Here is a 25,051-nt window from a genome sequence, read left to right as displayed (position 1 = left end):
CTCGTGAGACTTATTCACTACCAGGAGAACAGTATGGGGGAAACTGCCCCCATGATTCATTTATCTTCACTTGGCCCTGTCCTTGACACATGGGGATTATTACAATTCAAGGTGAGATTTGGGTGGGGACACAGTCAAACCATATCAGAGGATAAACTGAATTGGGAGAAGTAAGATAGGAAATGGAACAAGGGAGACAGCCAAAAAGAAAGAGATACAAGCTTCTGAGTATTCAAATACCTTTTTTTGGAGTTAGTTTTAGGAGGTAAATCATTTTAACACAAGTATACATGGTATGTAAACTAAAATAAGCAATTAATTATTTCCATAAGTATTCCTTAAAGAATGTTGGTTAAAATTATTCCAAGTTCAGAAGATTATCTAGCTTTTTTTAAAGCAGATATGTCCAGAGTTCCCTTTTTATATGGCTGTAGGTACCATCATAATAATATAATAAAAATTTGTTTTGGAAGGTTACATTTACTATGTAAAGTGATATTACAGTTTTCTTTTTTTTCTACCACCTGGTGCAAACTTTCTGTCTAGCATGATCAGTCTGTTGGATAAAGCACTTCGTTCAAAATGGAATGATGTTTATTTTAGACATGTTCTCAGAGTAAGGTGAAATCAAGAAAAGAGAAGTAGCCTATGAGAATTATTAATTCTTACATTAAAAATTAGTAAAACATAATTTTTATTAGTTTTTATTAGTTTGGTCTTGCGAATTCCAGCTTTAATTTAGAGGAATCTGTTTTTACTTTTATCAAGAGATGGAGGGTAGTAAGTTGTAGAGTTCCTTGTTTTAAGATACAGTTTGATAAAATATGGTTAGTAGTGTGGATCATAGTATAGTATTTTGCTTTGTAGGGTGTTGATTATGGCTTTATTATGAAGAACATTGTTCAGTGGCCATGCTGTTCCTAGAGTGAGCGCTTATGGCTTTTGTTACTGTCAGGTGTTCACTGCTAAGTTTAAGATTTAGGGTTTTCCAAATCTAACCATGGATCTATAATTTACAGGCTTTATTTTCATACTTTTGTATTTACAGTAAGATTTGGAAAGGCAAGAAGGGTATCGGGCAATTATTTTTTGAAACTGAATTGAACTTTATGTTATGAATAGAACCTCAAAGCTTGTTTTCTGCGACCAATCGAAAAGGAAAAGGAAGTCTTTGTAAATTCTAAAAAGAAATTTTTGATGAAGATACTATTGACTTTGAAGAAAATATTGCCAACATATTAGTTTTTATCATAAGCGTGATTAACATTTAAAAGAAATGGCAAAAATGTCTTATGTTTTCTTTGACAAATCCAGGGCTCTCTTCATGGGTGTGTCTCACAGATGGAAGGATCTCATATTTGGTTTAATTACCTGAGGTTGCTATATTAAAATTCTGAATATATTTTGAACAAGGTACCTTATACTTCCACATTGCACTGAGCCTTCCAAATCACGTAGCTGATCGTGGATGAATCTTTTGGTTTCTTTCAGGTTGACTTGGACTCTGCTTAGTTCCCATCACCTGATAAGAACTCGACTTTAAACATGTGAAATGGAGGATATAATTGCAATTAAAGTAAAGCCTGATAATTTAGGTTGATTATTGACATCTAATCAGTTTGGACTAAATGCAAGTTATATGTTAACAAAAATCTCAGCTTTGTTAGCCACAAATGACCACTTGAAGTTAAATGAATAATTTGGTAGGCAGGATCCAAAAGAGCAAAGTCTAAAAGCCTCAGAGTAAAAGGAAAAAATGGAAAGCACATGTACCCTAACACTTAAAGTATAAAAAAAAAAAAAAAAAAGAATAGACATAAGGTGCCTGCCAATACTCTGACTCCTCTCCAAGCCTACTATAAGCCAATCAATTGGCATATGTCATGTTCTGCAGATGGAAAAGCAGTATGTGCAAACGTGTACTGTACAGATGCATGGATCTGCTATGCAGCTGCTGGAGGTTATATTTGTTAAGCAGCCTGACAATATCCATGAGTTTTGAAAAAGGTAGTTGCATTATAGGAGGTAGACTAATCCTATTTGTTTCACGTGGAAACCATGCTGTCTCTAACAGGCATAGTGGCTTGCTTCTTCAATGCCTAGAATGAGTCTGACAATATTTTTTTCCTCACATTACTATCTTAGACATGTGAGTGTTGAGTCAGTCTTATGGACAGGGAGGGAGGCCCAATGCAGAGTAGGAACTCCGGTGATGGATGAAGCAATGTAATAAATAGATACAGCCAAACAGATGAGTGACCCAGAGACAGAGAGAGCATCCGTTGGGGTCAATTGACCCTTTGATGAAAAAACAGGAGGAAACACATACTGAGACACATCAAACTGAAGATAGTGAGAATAGTCTGTTTTAGTTGATATTTTCTAATACTTAGGAATTTCTAAGTCTTAATATTTCTAACTTAAATATAGGGCTTAAAATATTTGTAACAAGGTATAATGTGTATGGTGTTCACATTACAGTTGTTTTTGTGAAACGGAAAGAAAAGTGCATGCGTGACTGTCTTTTGGGCTTTGGGGAGTTAGTGAGGAAAGGGCAGTAGGCTGAGCAGTATTGTCTACCTGGTATATGACTTGTGGGCATCTTTGCAGGTCATGGCTTGAGCTTGGGAAGGCATTAAAGAATTTTGACTTGATACAGACTCCTATTCCTGGCCTTCCTGGTATGGGTTGATTTGGAGATGGGATCACTTTACCTCATTCAGGCAGGCTACAATTTACCAAGGAGCCTCCTTGCAACCACCCATGTTTAGAGGGATAATTTTTGGTGCTGATGCAGAGGCAGTATCAACCAAGAATCTTGGTTCTATAGGAATTTTATGCCTTCTTTAGGGAGTATTAAACTGCCTTTCTTTATTTTAAAAGTCCCCTTAAATTGAGAAGTTGGATTCTCTTCTCTTTTTATCAATAGTAAGAATTTCTATTTTTTTATTCATGCATTCCTGAGCATATTTTGAAGTTTCTACATACTTTCCCCCCACCAGATCTTCAAATATGGAATAGCAGGCAAGGTCACAAGTAAGTTAATTTAAAAACTCTTTAAATTTAATCATTTCTCATACAGGGTACAGAAAAAATTCAGCCCATTTCTTCCTATATTAGTTTTCATCAGGACCCAATATATCTCTCCTGTTAGCTATTGTGATATGTGCCCCTGCTTGTCTCTCTAGATAAAGCACTCCTTCTCAGAGATTTTGGCCTTCATATTCAATTGCTTTTTCCTGTCTGCAAAGAAAAGGGGCAAAGTATTCTTACCATACTTTTGCTTGGTATTCGTAGTAGTTAACTAGTGTTTTATAATATCCTGATAAGAAAAGTCTGGAGTGGTGTTCAATGATGGGATTTTTCTTGATGGCATTATGTATTGTTAAATTTAAAGGATATAGTTTATGCTCTTTATAGCACATCCCACTGCATAAGGTCAATATCTACTTGAAAAATAGTCTAGTTATGTAGATGATACTATTCTTTCAACATTAGTTTCATTCTGAATGTTGTTTTGCATCCCATTTGCCAAAGCTATGTGAATATTGTAAAGTTCAGGAAGGGACATGCTGAACACCTGCACTTTATAAAAATACAAAAACCTTCACGTCTGTAATCCCAGCACTTTGGGAGGCCGAGGCGGGTGGAATATGAGGTCAGGAGATTGAGACCATCCTGGCTAACACGGTGAAACCCTGTCTCTACTAAAAATACAAAAAATTAGCCAGGCGTGGTGGCATGCGCCTGTAGTCCCAGCTACTTGGGAGGCTCAGGAAGAAGAATCGCTTGAACTCGGGAGGCGGAGGTTGCAGAGAGCCAAGAATGCGCCACTGCATTCCAGCCTGGGCAACAGAGCGAGACTCCATCTGGAAAAACAACAACAACAACAAAAAGAAAAAACAAAAAAAACTTGGAGCCATTTAAAATTTTCTATAGTGATGAAAGCTGGATTTTTATTTGGCAAAGCTGTCAGGTACCTCCACAGTTATCCCTTTATCACTTAAATGTTCTCTTGAATCATGAAACACAGAAGCGTATTGGTTTTATTACTTGCAGTGTGAATGACACAAGAGCGTTTAGCAAACTGTTTCTTTACTTTCACTTTCTTTTTTTGTCACTTTCTCTCTTTTCCCAATTCCTCCTCTTCTATCCTGTCAGTCCCCTTCTCAACTCTCCTTCCATCCCCTTTTCTCTTTCCCTTCCCCCTTTACCTTATTTTTTTTACATCTCCCTCCTCTTTCTCTCCTTCCTTTCTCCTCCTCCATCTCCCCCTCCTCCTTATATTGCACATGTTCTTGTTCCTTAATAGGATGAAAAATGTAAATCATATTGATAAAGCACCAAGGGAAAAAATAAGGCTCTTTGGTAAAAACTTTAAAGACTATAAATATCAAAGCATAGCAGAAGGAATGATCTTGGTTTAACATTTTTCTGACCAACTTTTGAGTATGTCATTACATAACTAGCAAAGCAAAAAGATCCAAACAGTGTAAAATGCACGAGCAGTTGATTTTTTCTACAGGTCTTCTCAATTTGGAAAGGATATTAAGCCAGGGACTGACATTTTCAGTCTTGCATCAACACCCTATGAGAACAGCACCAGCAACATCCTTCATTAATAAAAAGAGAAGGATATAAAACAGAGCAGAATGAATTAAACTGTGAAATAGATGAATGTTGCCTTTGATTGTCCTTTCCATTTTCCTTCTCAGAATTCTTTTTTCTCAGAGTATCTTTTCCATCTCTTCCCACTGATGCTCAGTATCTCTATATCCTAGCCACATAAGACTTGCTTCTTGTCCTTCCACACTGTGACTCATATTCTCTGGAGCTGCCTCTTTTTTAGTCTAACTCATTCTCAACTAGTTGTTAGGGAAAAGGACCTGATAAAGTAAGACCTTAGTGACTGGCAACAGCTTAAACTTTTATCCTCCACCAGTGCTTTCTCCAAAGATACCCACTTGCTTAGGGAAATAGTGCTTTTAATCACAATCAATCAACCATCAACCACCTAGGTATCTAAAGGATATCACAACATATCATGACATAATCTCATATGGAAAATACAGTGAAAATCAACTTTAAGAGCTGTGCTGTTCAATATAGTAGCCACTACTCACATGTGGCTTTTCAATTTAAAATTAAATTAATCATCATAATTAAATAAACTAAAAATTCAGTTTCTTACTTGTACTATCCAAATTTCAGATGTTGAGTAGCTACTGTGTTGACCATTGTAGATACAGAAAATTTTCATCAACATAGATTGCTCTTTTGGGCAGTACTCCAGAGTGTACTTTAGAGTCAATACAGTTTCTTTGCAATTTCTTACCAAGACAATGTAGCTTTATGTAGACTCCAAAATGATGATTTTGTGGCACTTATAGGCTAATACGTCCTAAAGTAAAATTTTAAACACAATGACTACAGCAATTTTTTTTTCTTAAGCCCTAGTTAACTGGAAAATGACTTAGAAACATTTGAGTTAATTTCTATTTAACTGGATATTAAACTCCAGGAAAAGAGCAGATTTTTAACTCTTTTCATACCAAGAACATCTTTAGTTGGTTGTAATTTCAAAATGTTCAGAATACCCACAATCCTTAAACAGCAGTGCTCTAGAGAATATGGGGAAGACCTCAGGGACCACATCAAGAACATCTGAAGGATGCTGTTATTGAGAAACTGTCACCACCCAGCAGTCATTTTCACACTCATCATTGTTAAGGAATTCTACAGCAGATATGACTTTGAGAATTTTACAGTTGCAAGGTAAGACTGCACCATATCAGCTACTTTTTTTTAATGCTCTACTATGCACAATTCACCCATGAATCCAGGGCTTGTACTTAACCTGCTATTTCTCCCAAAGGACATCATTATAGACAGAAGTGAAAGGTAGAATCAAACAGAAATAGAGCACAATTGGGATTACTTATTTTTTCCACTTGCCCCCTGTGTACCTTTTCTTTTCTTCTTTGTCGATGAATTGTTTTCTGGGAGAACTCCACAGGAATAACAATTGACATAAACCTCGGAAATGACAGGAACTATTCAAACGTTTGTTTAAATTTTGCAGATTTGTAGTCATTTAGGCTTGGAATCATAAGCCTCATGGACATAGAAGGTGGGACACACATGATGTTACTGAGAAATTAAGATTTAATATACTTAAAAATATTGGGGCATATACTTTAGTTTTAATGACAATCTTATTGTGTATAAAAATCATCTGTATTTTCTCTAAGTTCAATGTAGACAGAATAAGTTAATCACCATTGCGTCTATATTTTTAGGATTTTTTACACATTTTAAATACAGACCATGTAAAACACAAACATGTAAACACATATTTCCAAACAGATAATCACACAAGGACTCTTTCATTAATATATATTGCCTCAGTCTATAATATTATGGTAAGATTAATTCAATATAATATTCAATATCACAACAAAATCAACAGATTCCTGGAGGTGCTTATGTTACTATTCTTTTATACAGAGATTGTGAAAATAGGAGAATCCTTCAAAGTTTATCATATTATTGATATAAAAAGATAAAAAACTGAAAGAATTCATGATGTGTGGTGCTGTGCATAGGCTGGTTTGCTTAACTGACAGAAATATGCCTAGGAGAAGACGTTAGTACCTTAGGTGAAATGAGTGAAATCAGATGAGTGACATTTTTATCACTGTTCTGGTTTAACCATCATTACAGTATTAGGGCCATTTAAATGATCTATGTTCATTACTTACAAGATTTTTAAAGGAGTCTGTATGTATTATATTTAATTGATAAGTATATTGAGTATCTCTAAAATATTTTCTTTTTTTCTGTTGTGCTAATTGATACACAACAAAGTGCAAGTTATGTACTCTTTGACTTACTATAGCTAAGTATGTATTTAGATTTGTATGTGTAGATTACACTAATGTACCAAAGTACTATAAATAATTTGTATTGATCATCTTGCTAATTTAGTTTATTGTTCACATTTTGCCTTCTTAAAATTTTTTTTATATCTAAAGCTTCTATTCTTTAGATTAAGTGGAAATGCATTAAAACAAGAAATATACTAGACAAAAGGGAGTCTATGAGCTCTCTCAATAGCATTTTCTATTGGTAATCATAAGGAAAAATTTCATTCCATTTTTATCACTCATTCTGAAGATTGATAATATCGTTGCTTGAGAAACATTACTTATGCTGTGTGCTTATTATTTCTGCTGCTCTCAACGTGAAGCATAGCATGTGTTTTTGTGAAGAATGTTGGTACTTGATTATAATTGTAGCTGCATCTCATTTGATAGGCAATTTCACTTTGGAGAATAGGTGTAAGATTTTTAGTATTTTCAGTGTAAATCAGGTCAATCCCATCAGAGAATATAGAGTATGTGAATGATGAATAGCATTTATTCCATCATGTTATTAAAATACAGAAAACTTTTTCCAACCAAAATATTGATTTTGTGCTTCAGCTTGTTTAAGACTGTGTATAAGTTCTACATGTCCTGGTAAGGCATGGTCACAGCCTTGTTCAGAATCTGAAATATATTGGATGATTAATAAATATTGGTGGAACGATACACATCTGTATGGTATATTGGAGTGTTCTGTTTAGGAAAAGCTGCTTCCTTCATATGGGTCTATGGCTTTATTCATCAGGTATAGATGGTAGTGCATTTAAATGCAAAAAATAACATTAGCAAGGAGACCACTGAGGTGGAGCCTACCCGCCCCCCGCCCCCGATATTAAAACATGTTATAAAGCTACATTAAGTAAAGTCCTGTATGGTAGGTGTAGATTTTATTTTCCTCATTCTACCAGGGATGGAATAAAGGCTTCAGCAGCTTAAACCACTTTCCCCATGTGAGCAGGGGGCCAAAATTCATGTTCAGTTTTTCTGACTCCAGAGCTCCACTGAAAAAGAGAGCCCTGGTATTTTAGATCATATGTCTTTATTTTCTTCTAATTTTTTTAAAGATAAGTATCCATATTTATTTCATTAGTAAAAACATTTTCATAATTTACCTTTTGAGTAGCATTATGAATTAATGGCTCCCCAGACTCAATATGTCTAAATAATACTCAATTTATCAGGAATTAAATAGTAGGAGCCCCTTTAAATGGACTGGACTCCTTTGTTCTTTTGCTATCATGCCTGCTAATTTTAAGTGATTTTGGTTAGTGGCCACCAGATATTCCAGACACATTTTGGTTCTTCCCATCCTAAGATATAAAATCAGCAACCTTTCATGGAGTACAGATTCCTTATAGGGAATATTAGTATTAAATAAAAGGCTTTCAGCCTTTCAGTATTAAAGACTAGAAGACTTTTCTGTAATACTAATTTTTTTCTTATTTTTAAGACTTTATTTTAGAGCAGTTTTAGATTCACAGCAAAATTGAGAGAAACATACAGAGATTCCCCTCATTGTGTTCTGATCCCCTGCTCCTACACATGGATGGCCTCCCCATTATCAGTATCCCCCAAATGTTACAATTGATGAACTAAACTGACACGTTGTTATCACCCACAATCCCTAGTTTATATTAGAGTTCACTCTTGGTGTTGTACGTTCTGTGGGCTTGGAAAACTGTATAATAAAATTCATCCACCATTAGTATCATGTAGAGTATTTTTACTGCTTTAAAAATCCTCTGTTCTCTGCCTGTTCCTCCATCCCTCCTTGCTAACTACTGGCAACCACTGACTTCTTACTGTCTCCATAGTTTTTCCCTTTTCAGAATGTCATATACTGTAGTTGGAATTACATAGGATGCAGCATTTTCATATTGGATTCTTTCATGTAGTAATATGCATTTAAGTTTCCTCTATGTCTTTTTGTGGTTTGGTATCTCATTTCTTTTTAGTGCTGAGTAATATTCCATTGTCTGGATGTACCACAGTTTATCCATTTACCTACTAAAGGACCTCTTGGTTGCGTCCAAGTTTTGGCAATTATGAATAAAGCTGCTATAAACATCCATGTGAAGGTTTTTGTGTGGACATGTTTTTGACTACTTTGGGCAAATACCAAGAAGTGCAATTGCTGGGTTATATTGTAAAGTATGTTTAGTTTGTTTTTCAAACAACCCCATTAAAAAGTGGGCAAAGGACATGAACAGACACATTTCAAAAGAAGGCATACATGTAGCCAACAAACATAGTTTTAAAAAAGCTCAGCATCACTGATCTTAGAGAAATGCAAATCAAAACCACAATGAGATATCTCACACCAGTCAGAATGGCTAGTATTAAAAAGTAAAAAAATAACAGATGTTGGCGAGGTTGTGGAGCAAAGGGAACACTTATACACAGCTAGTGGGAGCCTAAATTAGTTCAACCATTGTGGAAAGTAGTGTGTCAATTCCTCAATACCTAAAAACAGAAATTCATTTTGACCCAAAGGAATATAAATTGTTCTGTCATAAAGACACATGCACACATATGTTCATTGCGGCACTATTCACAATAGCAAAGACATAGAATCAAACTAAATGCCCACCAATGATAGGTTGGATAAAGAAAATCTCATACATATATATCATGGAATACTATGCCGCCATAAAAAGAGTGAGATTATGTCCTTTGCAGGAACATGGATGGAGCTGGAGGCCATTATTCTAAGCAAACTGAAGCAGTAACAGAAAACCAAATACTGCATTCTCTCATTTATAAGTGGGAGCTAAATGATGAGAACACATAAAGGGAAACAACAGGCACTGGTGCCTAATAGAGGGTGGAGGGTGGGAGGAGGGAGAGGTTCAGGAAAATAATGAATGGGTACTAGGCTTAATACCTGGTGACAAAATAATCTGTAAAACAAACCCTCATGACACAAGTTTACCTATATAACAAACCTGCACACGTACTCCGACTTAAAAGGTTTAGGAAAATTATGTTTAGTTTTTAAAATTTGAATTAAAACAATTTTAAATATTCAATTGACAAAGAATGTATATATTAAAGGTACACAATGTGATGATTTGATATACATGTGCATTGTGTAATGATTACCCCAATCATATTAATTAACATACCAATTACCATCTATGTTGTACATTAGATCCCCAGAACTTGTTTATCTTATAACTGAAAGTTTGCCCCCACTGGTCAACATCTCCCCATTTCCCACACCCTCTCATCCTTGGCAACTGCTGCTTCACTCTCTATTTATGATTTATGTAAAATCAAAACAGTTTGATTTTACATATAAGTGGTATCATATTGTGTTTGTCTTTCTGTGTTTGGCTTATTTCACTTAGCAAAATGCCCTCCAGGTTCATCCACAAATGGCAAGATTTCCTTCATTTCTTATAGCTGAATACTATTCTATTGTAAGTGGTTGTGTATATACATATTTATGACCATTTCTTTATTCATTCATTCATCTGCAGATGCTTAGGTAGTTGCCATGTTTTGGCTATTGTGATAATGATGGAATGAATGTGGGAGTGCAGATGTCTTTTCAAGCTACTTAATTCCTTCAGATATAAATTCAGAAGTGGAATTGCTAGATCTTATGGTAGTTGTATTTTTAATTTTTGAGGAATCTCCCCACTTTTTTTCATAATGACTGTATCAATTTACATTCCCACCAGCAGTGTGCAAAAGTTCCCTTTTCTCCACATCGTCTCAAATATTATCTCTTGTCTTTTTAATAATGTCCCTCCTAACAGGTGTGAGGTAATATCTCACTGTGGTTTTGAGTTGCATTTCCCTTGATGATCAGTGCTATTGAAGATCTTTTAATGCACTATTGGCCTTTTGTATGTTTTCTTTTTCAGAAATGTATATTCAGCGCCTTTACTTATTTTTAATTGGATTATTATTATTATTATTATTATTATTATATTGTTATTGAGTGGTGTGACTTCCTACTGTATTTTAGATATTAACTCCTTATTTAATACATGGTCTACAAATATTTTCTCTCATTCTTTCTGTGTGTTGCCTTTTCATTTTGTTGGTTGTTTGCTTTGCTTTGCAGAAGAAGAAGATTTTTATAAGTAGTCCCACTTAAATCTTTTTGCTTTTGTTGCATGTGCTTTTGGTGTCATCTAAAAAGACATTGTCGAGACCAATGTCAAGAATCTTTTACCCTATGTTTTCTTCTAGGAGTTTTACAGTTTCAGGCATTACAGTTATGTCTTTTATCCATTTCAAGTTAATTTTTGCGAGTGGTGTAGATAAGGGTCGAATTTTATTTTATTTTTGTCTGTAAGTATTCAGTTTTCCCAGCACCATTTATTGAAGAGACTATTCTTTCCCCATTGTGCTTTTACAGAATATTAGTTGACTGTATATGTATGGGTTTATTCCTGGGCTCTTAATTCTATTCAAATGGTGTTTGTGTATGTTTTTATGCTAGTACTATACTGTTTTGATTGCTATAGCTTTGTAATGTACTTTGAAATCAGGAAGTGTGATCCCTCCAGTTTTGTTCTTAAGATTGCTTTGGCTATTTGTGGTCTTTTGTGGTTTTATATGAATGTTAGGATTGTTTTTTCTATTTCTTTGAAGAATACTGTTAGAATTTTGACATAGATTGTTTTGACTCTATAGATCACTTTGGGTAATATAGACATTTAACAGTACTAATTATTTTAATCCATGAACATCAGGGTACTTTTTCATTTGTTTGTGTCTTCAATTTTTTTCATCAATGCCTTGTAATTTTTAATGTAACCACAGATCTTTCAAATCTGTGGTTAAATTTGTTTCTAAGTGGTTTATATTTTTGATGCTAATATACATTGCATTGTTTTCTTTCTTTTTCAGATAGTTTGTTGTTAGCATACAGAAATGCAACTGATTTTTGTACTTTGGTTTTGTATCCTGCAACTTTATTGGATTTGTTTACTAGTTATAATAGGTTTTTGGTTGAGTCTTTGGGTTTTCTATACATAATATTATATAATCTGCAAACAGAGAAAATTTTACTTCTTTTTTTCCTGATTTGTATGCCTTTTATTTCTTTTTCTTGCTTAATTGCTCTGGCTAGGACTTCCAGGAATATATTAAGTGGAAATGGTGAGAGTGGGACAATATGTTTAATTTTGTAAGAAACTGCCAAACTGTTTTTCAAAGTGGCTTTATCACTTTGCATTCCTATCAGCAGTGAATGAGAGTTTTTATTACTCCACATTCTTGCCAGCATTTGGTGTTGTCAGTGTCCTGGAATTTGGCCATTCTAATAGATGTGTAGTGGTATCTCATTACTGTTTTACTTTGCATCTCCCTTATGACTTATGCTTATTTTCATATGCTTATTTTCTATCTGTATATATGTTTAAGTGAATTATCTGTTAAGGTCATTGGCCTATTTTTTAAAATGAGGCTATTTATTTATAGTTGAGTTTTAAGAATCCTTCATATGTTTTGGATAATATCGTTTATCGGATATGCCTTTTACAAATATTTTCTCCCAGTCTGTGTCTTGTTTTTTCACTCTCTTGATGTCTTTATTTTTTAAAAGACATATATTAACCAAACATATTTGTAATAGTTTAAACAGTGTAAACCCAACATAATAAAATTGAAATTCTTGCAACTGATTAATTTAAAAATAATATTATATTCATTCTGGTAAACAAAGCAAGCATTTTGTCTATTTGATTCCAAAATAATTAGTTGATTAATACTTGAATCTAAAAGAGTAATAAACGTTTGGTCCATAATTATCTTTTTTAAAATTTAAGAATTTGAATTTTTAATTACTTTGTATTTTTATAAGTAATATGAAATGAAGCCTAGTTATTAAAAATTAAAACTTTACTACCGCAGTTTGGGTTCTTGTCTCATCCTCCCCCCAAAATAGTAATTGCTGTGGTATTGGTATGTTTCCTTTAGGCCTTTTCCTAGGCTCTCATATACACATATGCACTCAGAGAAAATACAAAGTGTTGTTGTGTGCTCGTTTTAAATATATATATGATATCATTATATATATCATCCTGCCACTTTTGTTTTTTATTTTATCATATATTCTGGCAAATTTTCAAGCTATTATATATAGATTCATCCCACATTGTTCACTCAAATACATGTAGAGCTATGATCTCAGTCTTCTCAAAATGTAGCAATTATTTCTGTTTCTAGAGGCCATAGAGTTTTCTTTCACTGTAAGTCATATTGATTAAAATAATCCTTATAAGTTATTTTCTGGAAGATAGCCTTTAGGCTACAACCAAAAAGAAAAATGATCAGCAATGCCTATGTAAACTACATATTCTCCATTAAATGATTTAATATAAGACATTCCCCACATCACTATTTGAATTGGTTCTCATACTTCCATTCTGTGGGTGGTATACAGCTTTTGTATTTTAAAATATTGATATTTGCAATTTATTTTAATTTTAATCATTCCATCATAGTGTCAGATTTTTCAAAACTCCTATAGATGGATGAAATATATATTCTCCTGGTTTCACAGATCCCTTTCCTACCTTTGATGCAGTTTTTTTGTTTACTCAGATGTAAAGTACCTGTCTTCTCTTTGACTTGTTTTCAAGTTTCAGTCTTTCTGCTTCTAGCTCTATAATTATAATGCTGATGCCTGTTCAGGAAGACTTGATAACATAAAATCTGGATAAGATCACATCCAGACTGTTTTTTAGCAGTTCATTTAAAATTTTTTAAATTAGTGAATAAAAATTATATATATTTGTGGTGTATAACATGATGTTTTGAAATACATACACATTATGCAGTGGCTAAATGAAACTAATTAACATATGCACTACCTCACATACTTATTTTTTTGTGGTAAGAACACTTAATATCTACTCTCAGCAATTTTCAAGTACACAGTACATTATTATTAACTATAGTTACCAAGTTATGCAATAGATTTCTTGTATTTATTCCTCCCATCAAAGTAAAATTTTGAATCTTTTGACCAGCATCTCCTGAATCCTGTCCCTGCCCCCTAGCCCCTGGTAACCACCACTCCACTCTGTGTCTGAGTTAGATTCTTTTGGATTTTACATACAAGTGAGATCATGTGGTATTTGTATTTCTGTGCATGGCTTATTTCACATAACATAATGTCTTCTAGGCTTATCCATCTTGCTGCAAATGACAGAATTTTCTGTTTTTTTTTTTTTGTTGTTGTTGTTGTTGTTTGTTTGTTTATTTGTTTGACAGGGTCTCGCTCTGTCACCCAGGCTGGAGTGTAGCAGCATGCTCACAGCTCACCACAACCTCGACTTCTTGGGCTCAAGCAATTCTCCCACCTCAGCCTCCCGAGTAGCTGGAACTACAGGCATGCGCCACCACGCCTGGCTAATTTTTGTATGTTTTGTAGAGATGAGATTTTGCCATGTTGCCCAGGCTGGTCTTGAACTCCTGGACTCAAACCAGCCACCAGCCACCCACCTCAGCCTCCCAAAATGCTGCAATTATAGGCATGACTCGTTGCACCCTGCAGATTGTTTTCTTTTTAAAGGCTGAATAGTATTCCATTGCATATATACTACATTTTCTTTATCCATTTGGCCATTGGTAGACATTTAGGGTGATTCCATATCTTGGCTATTATGAATAATGGTGCAGTGAACATGAGAGTACAGATATCTCTTTGATATACTGATTTCATTTCCCTTGGATATATACACAGTAGTGGGATTGCTGATTATATGATAGTTCTATTTTCAGTTTTTTAAGGAACCTCCAGCTGTTTTTCATGATAGCTGTATCAATTTATATTTCTACCAGCAGCATACAAGGATTCCCCTTTTCTCTACATCTTTGTCATCAAGATTACCTATAGCTTTCAATTCCATGTTCTATGGATCTAAATCCCTCCCTAAGAATTCTGTGAATGACTGGTTTGCCAGGCTCAAATGATCCTCCTACCTCAGCCTCCCAAGTAGCTGGGAATACAGGGATGTGCCACCTTGCCCAGCTAATTTTTATATTTTTTGTAGAGACGGGTTTCACTATGTTGCCCAGGCTGATGTTGAACTCCTGGGCTCAAGCAATTGGCCCATCTGTGCCTCCCAAAGTGCTGGGATTACAGGCGTGAGCCACTGTGCCTAGCCCTACTTTGCCTTTAACCATTTTGATTCTGCATTTAATTGTCCAGACTTACGTCTGGTCAATCTGTGCTTAACTAACTACTCTTTTTATTTATACAACACATCCACATTGTAGTTATGTATTTTTGTGACTTTTTTGGTTAATAGTGTTAAGTTCTGAGATGTGAGCCCTGTGAGGAGGGCAGGGATGCTCACCATTCTATTACCAATTCCTAGCACAGTACCTGGCACAGAGTAGGCTCTTTAAGAGACTCAGAATGTAAGGAAGGAAAAGTTGAAGAGTACTTGGGGTTTGTGATGAGGAGAAGATAGCCTTGAAAATAAAGGGGAACACTGGGCACAGTGGCTTACACCTATAATTCCAGCACTGTGGGAGGTCAAGGCAGGTGGATTGTCTGAACTCAGGAGTTTGAGACCAGCGTGGGCAACATGGTGAAACCCCATCTCTACAAAAATTACAAAAACTAGCTGGGTGGGGTGGCACACACCTGTGATTCCAGTTACTGCGGAGGCTGAGTTGGGAAGATCACCTGAGTTGGGGAGGTCAAGGCTGCAGTGAGCCATCATTGCACAACTGCACTCCAGCCTGGGTGACAGAGTGAGACATTCCTCAAATTTTTTTCAAAAAAGAAAGAAACAAAGGGGAGATAAGAGAGAGAGAAAGAAAGAGAGAGAGATAAAGAGAGAGAAAGAAAATGATGAGAGAGAAAGACTATGTCTTCCTTGAAGACAAGGAGGAGAAGAAATGAGTGGAAAAACATAATGAGACTCAGGTGAATGAAGAAGTTTGCCAGGTGGTCTCATCTCAGTTTCCCCAGAGTGGTAGAAAGTGTATGGATTTGGTACTTATATAAAATTGGATTTGAATCCTATATCTTCTCTTTTAAGGGGATTATTAGACAACTTACTTAATCTTGCTCACTCTCAGTTTTCACATGTATAAATTAATGATGATAATACCCCACGAAATGGTTGATAATGATTAAATAAGATAACAAAAGCAGCATTGCATGGTAGTTATAGCATGGAACTGGAAGTAGACAGATTTGGACAGACTCTTCCCTCTGCTACTTACTAGCTGAGTGATCTTGGGTAAGTTACTTAAAGTCTTTAATTTTGAAAAGAAGTGGTAGGAAGAAAAATAAGGAATAAATTTATTAATCAAATAAATTATAAGCTCTCCAGAGAGAGATAAAAATATAGAGGATGATATCAATACAAATATATTTGTTTATAGCTATGCGCCAGGATTCAAACCCAGGCTATCTGCTTCTAAGACCTGGGTTCTAAATTTCTAGCTATACTTACTCTTTTAAACAAAATAATATAATAGAAGAATATGGAGTTGGGACTCTTAATTATATTTAAAAAATAATGTTCTGTCAGCAATCAAAGTATTAAGGAGGTAAGTATACATTGAGTGGAACCTTAAAAAAGGAAAAATATTTTCTATTTCAATGGAGTGGCATCCTGAAAAAACAATATCCTATTGATTGTCTTTCATGGGATTAATGCCATGAAACACACTGAAATGCTGTTTTAACATAGCTATTGTGCATCAGAAGAGGTAAAAACTTATTTCAGTTGGTCTTAAACAAATCCAGTGCCATTTCACAGGACATTTGATTTACTTTAAAAAATTCTTGCCTTTTTATTGATTCAATGGCAAGGTTAGTGAAAACTTTAGTAGGTTGGAATAGTGGGACAGTTGTTTCAGGCAAAATCAAGAGCCCTGCCTATAGGTGTCAGATGTCAAAACAGACAACGGTTTGAGTTCAGATGAACTTGAAGAATCGGAAGTCTTAAAAGTCAAGCCTGTAAAATTCCAAATGCTGAGATAGTTTGAGGAATGAACCTGTAGAGCAGAAGCTAGAGTGAACTTAATTCTACAATATAGGCTATTTACTAACATGAAATCACAGCTAGAACGTGGCAAAAAAGCCAGAACTGCCAAAAATCACGGCAGTTTTTTCTTGCAGTACTTACAACAAACAGATTTGAAATGTAATCAGTTTTTTCCTATTGTCACAATGCTGGAGACATATTCACTGTTTCTATCACATCTTCTAATTACATTAGAGCAATTAAAGAGCAATTCTATTGCCTGCATAGTCTTTTCTTAATGATGCCACACTGGAAGTACATTTCCAAGAAGGTTTTAAATGGTTTAATTTTTTTTTTTTTTTTTTTTTTTTTTTTTTTTTTTTTTTTTTTTTTTTTGTGAGACGGAGTCTTGCTCTGTAGCCTAGGCTGGAGTACACTGGCGTGATCTCGGCTCACTGCAACTTCTGCCTCCTGGGTCCCGGTTCAAGCAATTCTCCTGCCTCAACCTCCCAAGTAGCTGGGATTACAGACACATGCCACCATGCCTAGCTAATTTTTGTATTTTTAGTAGAGACAGTGTTTCACCATGTTGGCCAGGCTGGTCTTGAACTCCTAACCTTGTGATCCGCCCACCTCAACCTCCCAAAATGCTGGGATTACAGGTGTGAGCCACTGCACCTGGCCTAAATGGTTTAATTTTTGTTATGAAACATTGTAGTGGAAAGTTTGTACTAAATGAGTGGGCCAAAGAAAGATGTGGTAAAAGTGGCAAATGAAATAAGGAGGAAGACTTAGATGAATGAAGCCTTAACTGATGGCCAGCCCCATTGTAGGGATTATGGTTTCATCAAAAATAATATCTACTGGGTAAAGAAAAAGAAATGTTAAATTTGCTTTTTGTAAAGTTAATTTCCTTTCATGTTTTTAAAAATTTTTTTGCCCATGTAAGACAGAAAAATGGAGAGACTCAATAGAGGCATAGAAAAAAAGGAAAAAAAGGCCGGCCGTGATGGCTCACACCTGTAATCCCAGCACTTTGGGAGGCCGAGGCAGGCGGATCATGTGGTCAAGAGATCGAGACCATCCTGGCCAACATGGTGAAACCCTCTCTCTACTAAAAATATAAAAATTAGCTGGATGTGGTGACGTGCACCTGTAGTCCCAGCTACTTGGGAGGCTGAGGCAAGAGAGTCGCTTGAATTTGGGGGTAGAGGTTGCAGTGAGCCGAGATCGTGCCACTACACTCAAGCCTGGCAACAGAGTGAGACTCCATCTAAAAAACAAAAAAAGAAAAGAAAAAAAGAAAAATAGGAAGAAGACAGTCAGGAAAGGAAGAATTCTCCTGCATGCTTTTAAGATATTTAACCAATTTTATATCAGATCTATATTCTAGTTTACATTTTACATTATATAAGGGGCCTTCAAAAAGTTCATGAAGAATGTGTATTATAAAAAAACTATGCATGAATTTCAACATTTTTTCCACCAAAATAAACTCATACTAACTTGTTGTAACATGTCAGAATGGGATTTATTTTGAGGCACTGAGAAAGATAAAACATCAGTTTGAAGAACCTCTATCAGCAATGTGAATTCTGATAAAAATGAAGCAAGAACAAACATCAAATATATGGTGAAGACTGGGCAAAAGAATGGTAAAATCATTGATGCTTTATAAAAGGTTTATAGGGACAATGCCTCAAAGAAATCAGCAGTTTACAAGTGGGTAACTCATTTTAGGAAGGGATGAGATGATGTCAAAGATGAAGCTCAAGGTGGCAGAACATCCACATCAATTTGTGGGAAAAAAATTAATCTTGTTCATGTCTTAATTGAAAAGGACTGACAATTAACAGCACAAACAATAGCCAACACCGTAGACATCTCAATTGCTTCAGCTTATACAGTTCTGACTAAAATATTAAAGTTGAGCCAACTTTCTACTTGATGAGTGTCAAAAATGTTGCTCCGGGAGAAGCTGCAGATAAGAGCAGAGCTTTCAATAGAAATTTTTTAAACAATTGATATCAAGATCCTGAAGCATTTCTCCAAAGAAATGTAAAAGGAGATGGAACATGGCTTTACCAGTACGATCCCTAAGGCACAGCACAGTCAAAGCAATGGCTACCAAGAGTTGGAAGTAATCGAGTCGAAACAAAATTGGACCAGTCAAGAGCAAAGGTCATGGTAATAGTGTTTGGGATTCTCAAGACATTTTGTCATTTAACTTGCTGGGAGGCCAAAGAATGATAACTACTTATTATACGAGTGTTTTAAGAAAGTTGGCCAAAACGTTAGCAGAAAAATGCTTAGGAAAGCTTCACCAGAGAGTCCTTCTCCATCACAATAATACTTGTGCTCATTCCTCTTATTAAACAAGGGCAATTTTGCAAGAGTTTGCATAGGAAATTATTAGGCTTCCATGTTACAGTCCCGATTTGGCTCCTTCTGACTCCTTTTTGTTTCCTAATCTTAAAAAAATTGTAAAGGGCACCTATTTTTCTTCAGTTAATAATGTAAAAAAGACTGCATTGACATAGTTGAATTCCCAGAACCTTCAGTTCTTTAGAGGTAGACTAAATAGCTGGTATCATCACTTGCATAAATTTCTTGAACTTGATGGAGCTTACGTTGAGAAATAAAGTTTACATTTTTTATTTTTATATTTTAACTCCACTTTTTATGTGAACTTTTTGGAGTCCCCTCACATTTTATTTTTTATTTATTTATTTTTTAATTATACTTTAAGTTTTAGGATATATGTGTACAACATGCAGGTTAGTTACATATGTATACATGTGCCATGCTGGTGTGCTGCACCCATTAACTCGTCATTTAACATTAGGTATATCTCCTAATGCTATCCCTCCCCCCTCCTCCCACCCCACAACAGGCCCCAGTGTGTGATGTTCCCTTTCCTGTGTCCATGTGTTCTCATTGTTCAATTCCCACCTATGAGTGAGAGCATGCGGTGTTTGGTTTTTTGTCCTTGCGATAGTTTGCTGAGAATGATGGTTTCCAGCTTCATCCATGTCCCTACAAAGGACATGAACTCATCATTTTTTATGGCTGCATAGTATTCCATGCTGTATATGTGCCACATTTTCTTAATCCAGTCTACAATTGTTGGACATTTGGGTTGGTTCCACGTCTTTGCTATTGTGAATAGTGCCGCAATAAACATACGTGTGCATGTGTTTTTATAGCAGCATGTTTTATAATCCTTTGGGTATATACCCAGTAATGGGATGGCTGGGTCAAATGGTATTTGTAGTTCTAGATACCTGAGGAATCGCCACACTGACTTCCATGATGGTTGAACTAGTTTACAGTTCCACCAACAGTGTAAAAGTGTTCCTGTTTCTCCATATCCTCTCCAGCACCTGTTGTTTCTTGACTTTTTAATGATCGCCATTCTAACTGGTGTGAGATGGCATCTCATTGTGGTTTTGATTTGCATTTCTCTGATGGCCAGTGATGATGAGCATTTTTTCATGTGTCTGTTGGCTGCATAAATGTCTTCTTTTGAGAAGTGTCTGTTCATATCCTTTGCCCAGTTGTTGATGGGCTTGTTTGTTTTTTTCTTGTAAATGTGTTTGAGTTCATTGTAGATTCTGGATATTAGCCCTTTGTTAGATGAGTAGATTGCAAAAATTTTCTCCCATTCTGTAGGTTGCCTGTTCACTCTGATGGTAGTTTGTTTTGCTGTGCAGAAGCTCTTTAGTTTAATTAGATCCCATTTGTCAATTTTGACTTTTGTTGCCATTGCTTTTGGTGTTTTAGACATGAAGTCCTTGCCCATGCGTATGTCCTGAATGGTATTGCCTAGGTTTTCTTCTAGGGTTTTTATGGTTTTAGGTCTAACATGTAAGTCTTTAATCCATCTTGAATTAATTTTTGTATAAGGTGTAAGGAAGGGATCCAGTTTCAGCTTTCTACATATGGCTAGCCAGTTTTCCCAGCACCATTTATTAAATAGGGAATCCTTTCCCCATTGCTTGTTTTTGTCAGGTTTGTCAAAGATCAGATGGTTGTAGATTGGCTTTATTTCTGAGGCCTCTGTTCTGTTCCATTGGTCTATATCTCTGTTTTGGTACCAGTACCATGCTGTTTTGGTTACTGTAGCCTTGTGGTGTAGTTTAAAGTCAGGTAGCGTGATGCCTCCAGCTTTGTTCTTTTGGCTTAGGATTGACTTGCTGATGTGGGCTCTTTTTTGGTTCCATATGAACTTTAAAGTAGTTTTTTCCAATTCTGTGAAGAAAGTCATTGGTAGCTTGATGGGGATGGCATTGTATCTATAAATTACCTTGGGCAGTATGGCCATTTTCACGATATTGATTCTTCCTACCCATGAGCATGGAATGTTCTTCCATTTGTTTGTATCCTCTTTTATTTCCTTGAGCAGTGGTTTGTAATTCTCCTTGAAGAGGTCCTTCACATCCCTTGTAAGTTGGATTCCTAGGTATTTTATTCTCTTTGAAGCAATTGTGAATGGGAGTTCACTCATGACTCAGGATTAAGAAACTCACTCAAAACCCCTCACATTTTATAGTAAGGGAACATTACACAGTGCTATTTTTTTTTAAAAAAATGTTTTAAAACTATATCTTTTTCTATAATAATTTTTTCTTCCTAGCTTGACTCTACAGTTGTGGCTTTTAAAATTGTATCCTGGCTACTTTCAATCCCCAAATATTTATCAGAATGTAATGTAACACAATGATAAGTATAAGATTTTATATATAAACACACACACATATACTTACTTATTTACATACTTACACACCTCTACCTATATAAAATACATATACATATCTATAATCTTATACATAAGATTATATACTAGGAAGATCTTATAATATATTCACAGTGTGTTTGTGTGTAGATTCACACTCAGAATTTCACACTCTGAAGATCATTATGTGATTGCATTTCATGTTAAGGGTTCTTCAGAGAGCTTTTATTCTACACTATCTCTTTCTTCAATTCTCACATTATGCCTAATCTTGGAAAGACTTCCTCTCTTGGAGTATTTTAATAAAAGACCCTTAGAGCAGCATATACCTTCCATCTTTTCTTAAGAGGCTGTAGATTATCTCGACTCCTATTACCTGAAGATATGTCTAATGGAAACCTTAAAAATACCGTGTCAGGTTCTAATAGCTGGAAATAGCTGGAAGTTACAATAGATCAACAGGAAGAAGCAGTTTTGTTTAAAATTAAATAATTAAAATTCAGAATTTACTTTGATATGTTAGTGTTAAAGTTAACTAAAGTTTATGATTTAAAGTGAGGCATAATGAAAATAATATTAAATCTGGTATTGAAAGACCTGGATACTTGTCTGAACGTCACTATTTATTTGCTCTATGACCTTGGGTAAGACAGCCTTTCAGCCTCACTCATCATCAGCTGAAATGTGTGGTTATTAATACATTGCTGCCTACTTCCTCATGGTGCTGTCAGGATGAGATACATGAAAATATTGTATAAACAGTGCAGTCTATAAAAGTTACTATTGTAAATAACAGTTAATATGCTCCAGTCAGTGTATTAAGCATTTATATCATTCTTACAACAGTTTTACAACACACACAACATTAATATTCTGCTTTTATAGATCAAGAGGTTGAGGCTCAGCAAGTGTATGACACCTGCATGAGGGAGAAATGTAAGATTTGAATCCAGGTCTGTCTGAGGCTAGAACAAACGCTCATAATTGCATCACTTTCATTATTTATCAGAATAATAATCACTACATAGCATTATGTGTGAACCAGCCGAGGCAGTAAAACACAGTTCTCTTTATTATCACATCTGAATTCTAAATGCAAAAACAAAATAACATTTGTTTTTCATAAAAGTGAAATGCCATGGAGCTCTAACCATACAAATGTGTTCTTCTCTTAGAATTTAATTGTCCTGAATCCACTCACAGTGACTGAGGAGGAAATACGACCATCACTAGAGAAACGCCTTGAAGCCATTATCAGTGGGGCTGCTCTGCTGGCGGATTCTTCATGTACGAGGGACTTACACCGAGAGCGGATTATCGCAGAATGCAACGCCATTCGCCAGGCTCTTCAGGATCTGCTTTCAGAGTACATGAACAATGTAGGTGACTGGTTTGCCTTCCCATCCCTAGCCCCTCTTCCCTTGTACTTTGAATATAGGCTGAGATACTTTCCGTATACAAAATAGGGTAAATTACAAATGAGTATGTGATTTTACATAGGTTGATTTTCTAAGTGAGTTCTGCTTGGTTATTTACAGGGAACAACAACCCTGGGAATTTCTAGGGATGAGATCAGAACCAGAAGGGTATTTACAGGTGATTGTTTTGTTTGTGGAAGTATCTCACTATTAGTTGAAGAAGGGAATCAGGATTGGAGAAAGGAAACTAGAGTTGCACATCAATTTAAGAAATATAAAGAAGATAAAGAGAGGGGCAGATTGCTCAGAATCAAGTTAGTGAATAATGAAAGGCCATTAGAAGTCAGTATCCAATAACAGTGATATTACAGGGATCATGAGCTATGTTTGAAGGTGTGTAAAGAGCCCATGCAGGTTGTTATGTTTTTTTTTTTGTGGTTGTTTTATGGAGATAGACAGGGTCTTGATCTGTTGCCCAGGCTCAAGTGCAGTTGGGCAATCACAGCTAATGGCAGCCTCGAACTCCTGGGCTCATATGATCCTTCTACCTCAGCCTCCCAAGTAGCTTGGACTACAGGTGTGTTACCATGCCCAGCTAATTTTTGTAGTTTTTGTAGAGATGGGGTTTTGCCATAATGCCCAGACTGGTCTCAAACTACTGGGCTCAAGTGACCCTCCCACCTTGGCCTCCCAAAGTGCTGGGATTACAGGCACCCACGCAGTTTTGGCAGCTCTTAATCTTTTTCAAATGTGACAGTGTCTAGTTTTTTTTTTTTTTGTTGAAGTTTTAGCTATCAGAAATATTGTAAATGTCTAAATTTAGGGCAAAAATATTTGTTTCAAAGTCCATTTTGTTTCATTGTATTCATACATATATATGAAATATATATCTCTTCATCTATGGAATGTCTATAACTATTGTTCCCCTCAAATCTTGGTAATATTTATAAAGTGAAGAGAAAAATCTTGAATATATTTTCAATTATATATTGATTATGAAGATTCCTTAAATAATAGAGCTAAACAAAATGAAAGTTATAATAGCAATATTTTGTTCGTCTGCATTATTATAAATAGAAGAATTCAAGATTCATGTAGGTATGTTTTGAGAATGATTAGTTACAAAGGGTATGACTTTTCAGGTATGAATTTAAGATATTTGAGATTGTTCAATTATGTGAATAATTGAAATGCACTAAAATTATTTGGTGCATTTTGAAGACCCTTCAACACATTTGATGTATCTTCATACTCTTAACATTTGATGACTTTGGTTCCTGACCAGAAATCTCTCACCTGTCGATAAATCAAAGTTGTAAGGTAGATTTCTTTAATAAGAAAATTTTAGTATTGTCATGTCCTGCTAGAATGCCTAAAGCTAGAATCTCCCCATTTTTAGCATATAATATATTCTTAAAGATTTTTCAAGGTAATTCATCAGTCATAAAAAACTTAGAAGATAATATTGTATTGAAATGCCTTCTTTCATGATCTGCAAACTGTTACAATGATTATTTTCATCTTTACAGATAAAATATAGTAAAGTTATATATACATTTATTTTTCCTAGAAATTATAAAATTGTAAGTTCAATTTATCTAAAATAGAAAGTTATTTTATTCTTTATAGGTACAAATTCAGATATATATACATGTGCACACTTACCCACATACATAGGTAAGGTTGGCCACGTAATTTGTGGGGCCTAGTACAAAATGAAAATGTGAGGCTTCTTGTTCAAAAAGCAGGAGAAAGGAACCGTAGCTTTCTTACACAGTCTCTCGTGACCTATGAAAGGTTATTTTTATTTGCTATTTAATGTTAGATTTCTAGAGTATAGAGGTACTTATAAAGTGACTATATAAAGAGGTACTTATAAAGTGACTATATGTCTCGTGACATATAGGTCACGAGAGACTACGACCTATGAAAGGTTATTTTTATTTGCTATTCAATGTTAGATTTCTAGAGTATAGAGGTACTTATAAAGTGACTGCAGACCCTCACAGGCATCTGTGG

General features: G+C 35.2%; 1 protein-coding gene across 8 annotated transcripts in view; it reads left to right on the top strand.

Moving 5' to 3' along the window:
- The window catches only part of CTNNA3 (catenin alpha 3), a 1,849,205-nt gene that overhangs the window by 559,214 nt on the left and 1,264,940 nt on the right, over positions 1 to 25,051 (top strand). For all 8 annotated transcript variants that reach the window (XM_054660126.2, XM_054660128.2, XM_009458543.5 and 5 more), the window contains one exon: positions 22,790 to 22,993. In XM_054660126.2, coding sequence (XP_054516101.1) covers positions 22,790 to 22,993 — 204 coding nt within the window. The remainder of the gene's footprint in view (positions 1 to 22,789; positions 22,994 to 25,051) is intronic.

This window comes from Pan troglodytes, chromosome 8 (assembly GCF_028858775.2).
Source record: "Pan troglodytes isolate AG18354 chromosome 8, NHGRI_mPanTro3-v2.0_pri, whole genome shotgun sequence".
Lineage (NCBI taxonomy): Eukaryota > Metazoa > Chordata > Mammalia > Primates > Hominidae > Pan > Pan troglodytes.
This window is presented reverse-complemented; position numbering and strand designations above follow the sequence as displayed.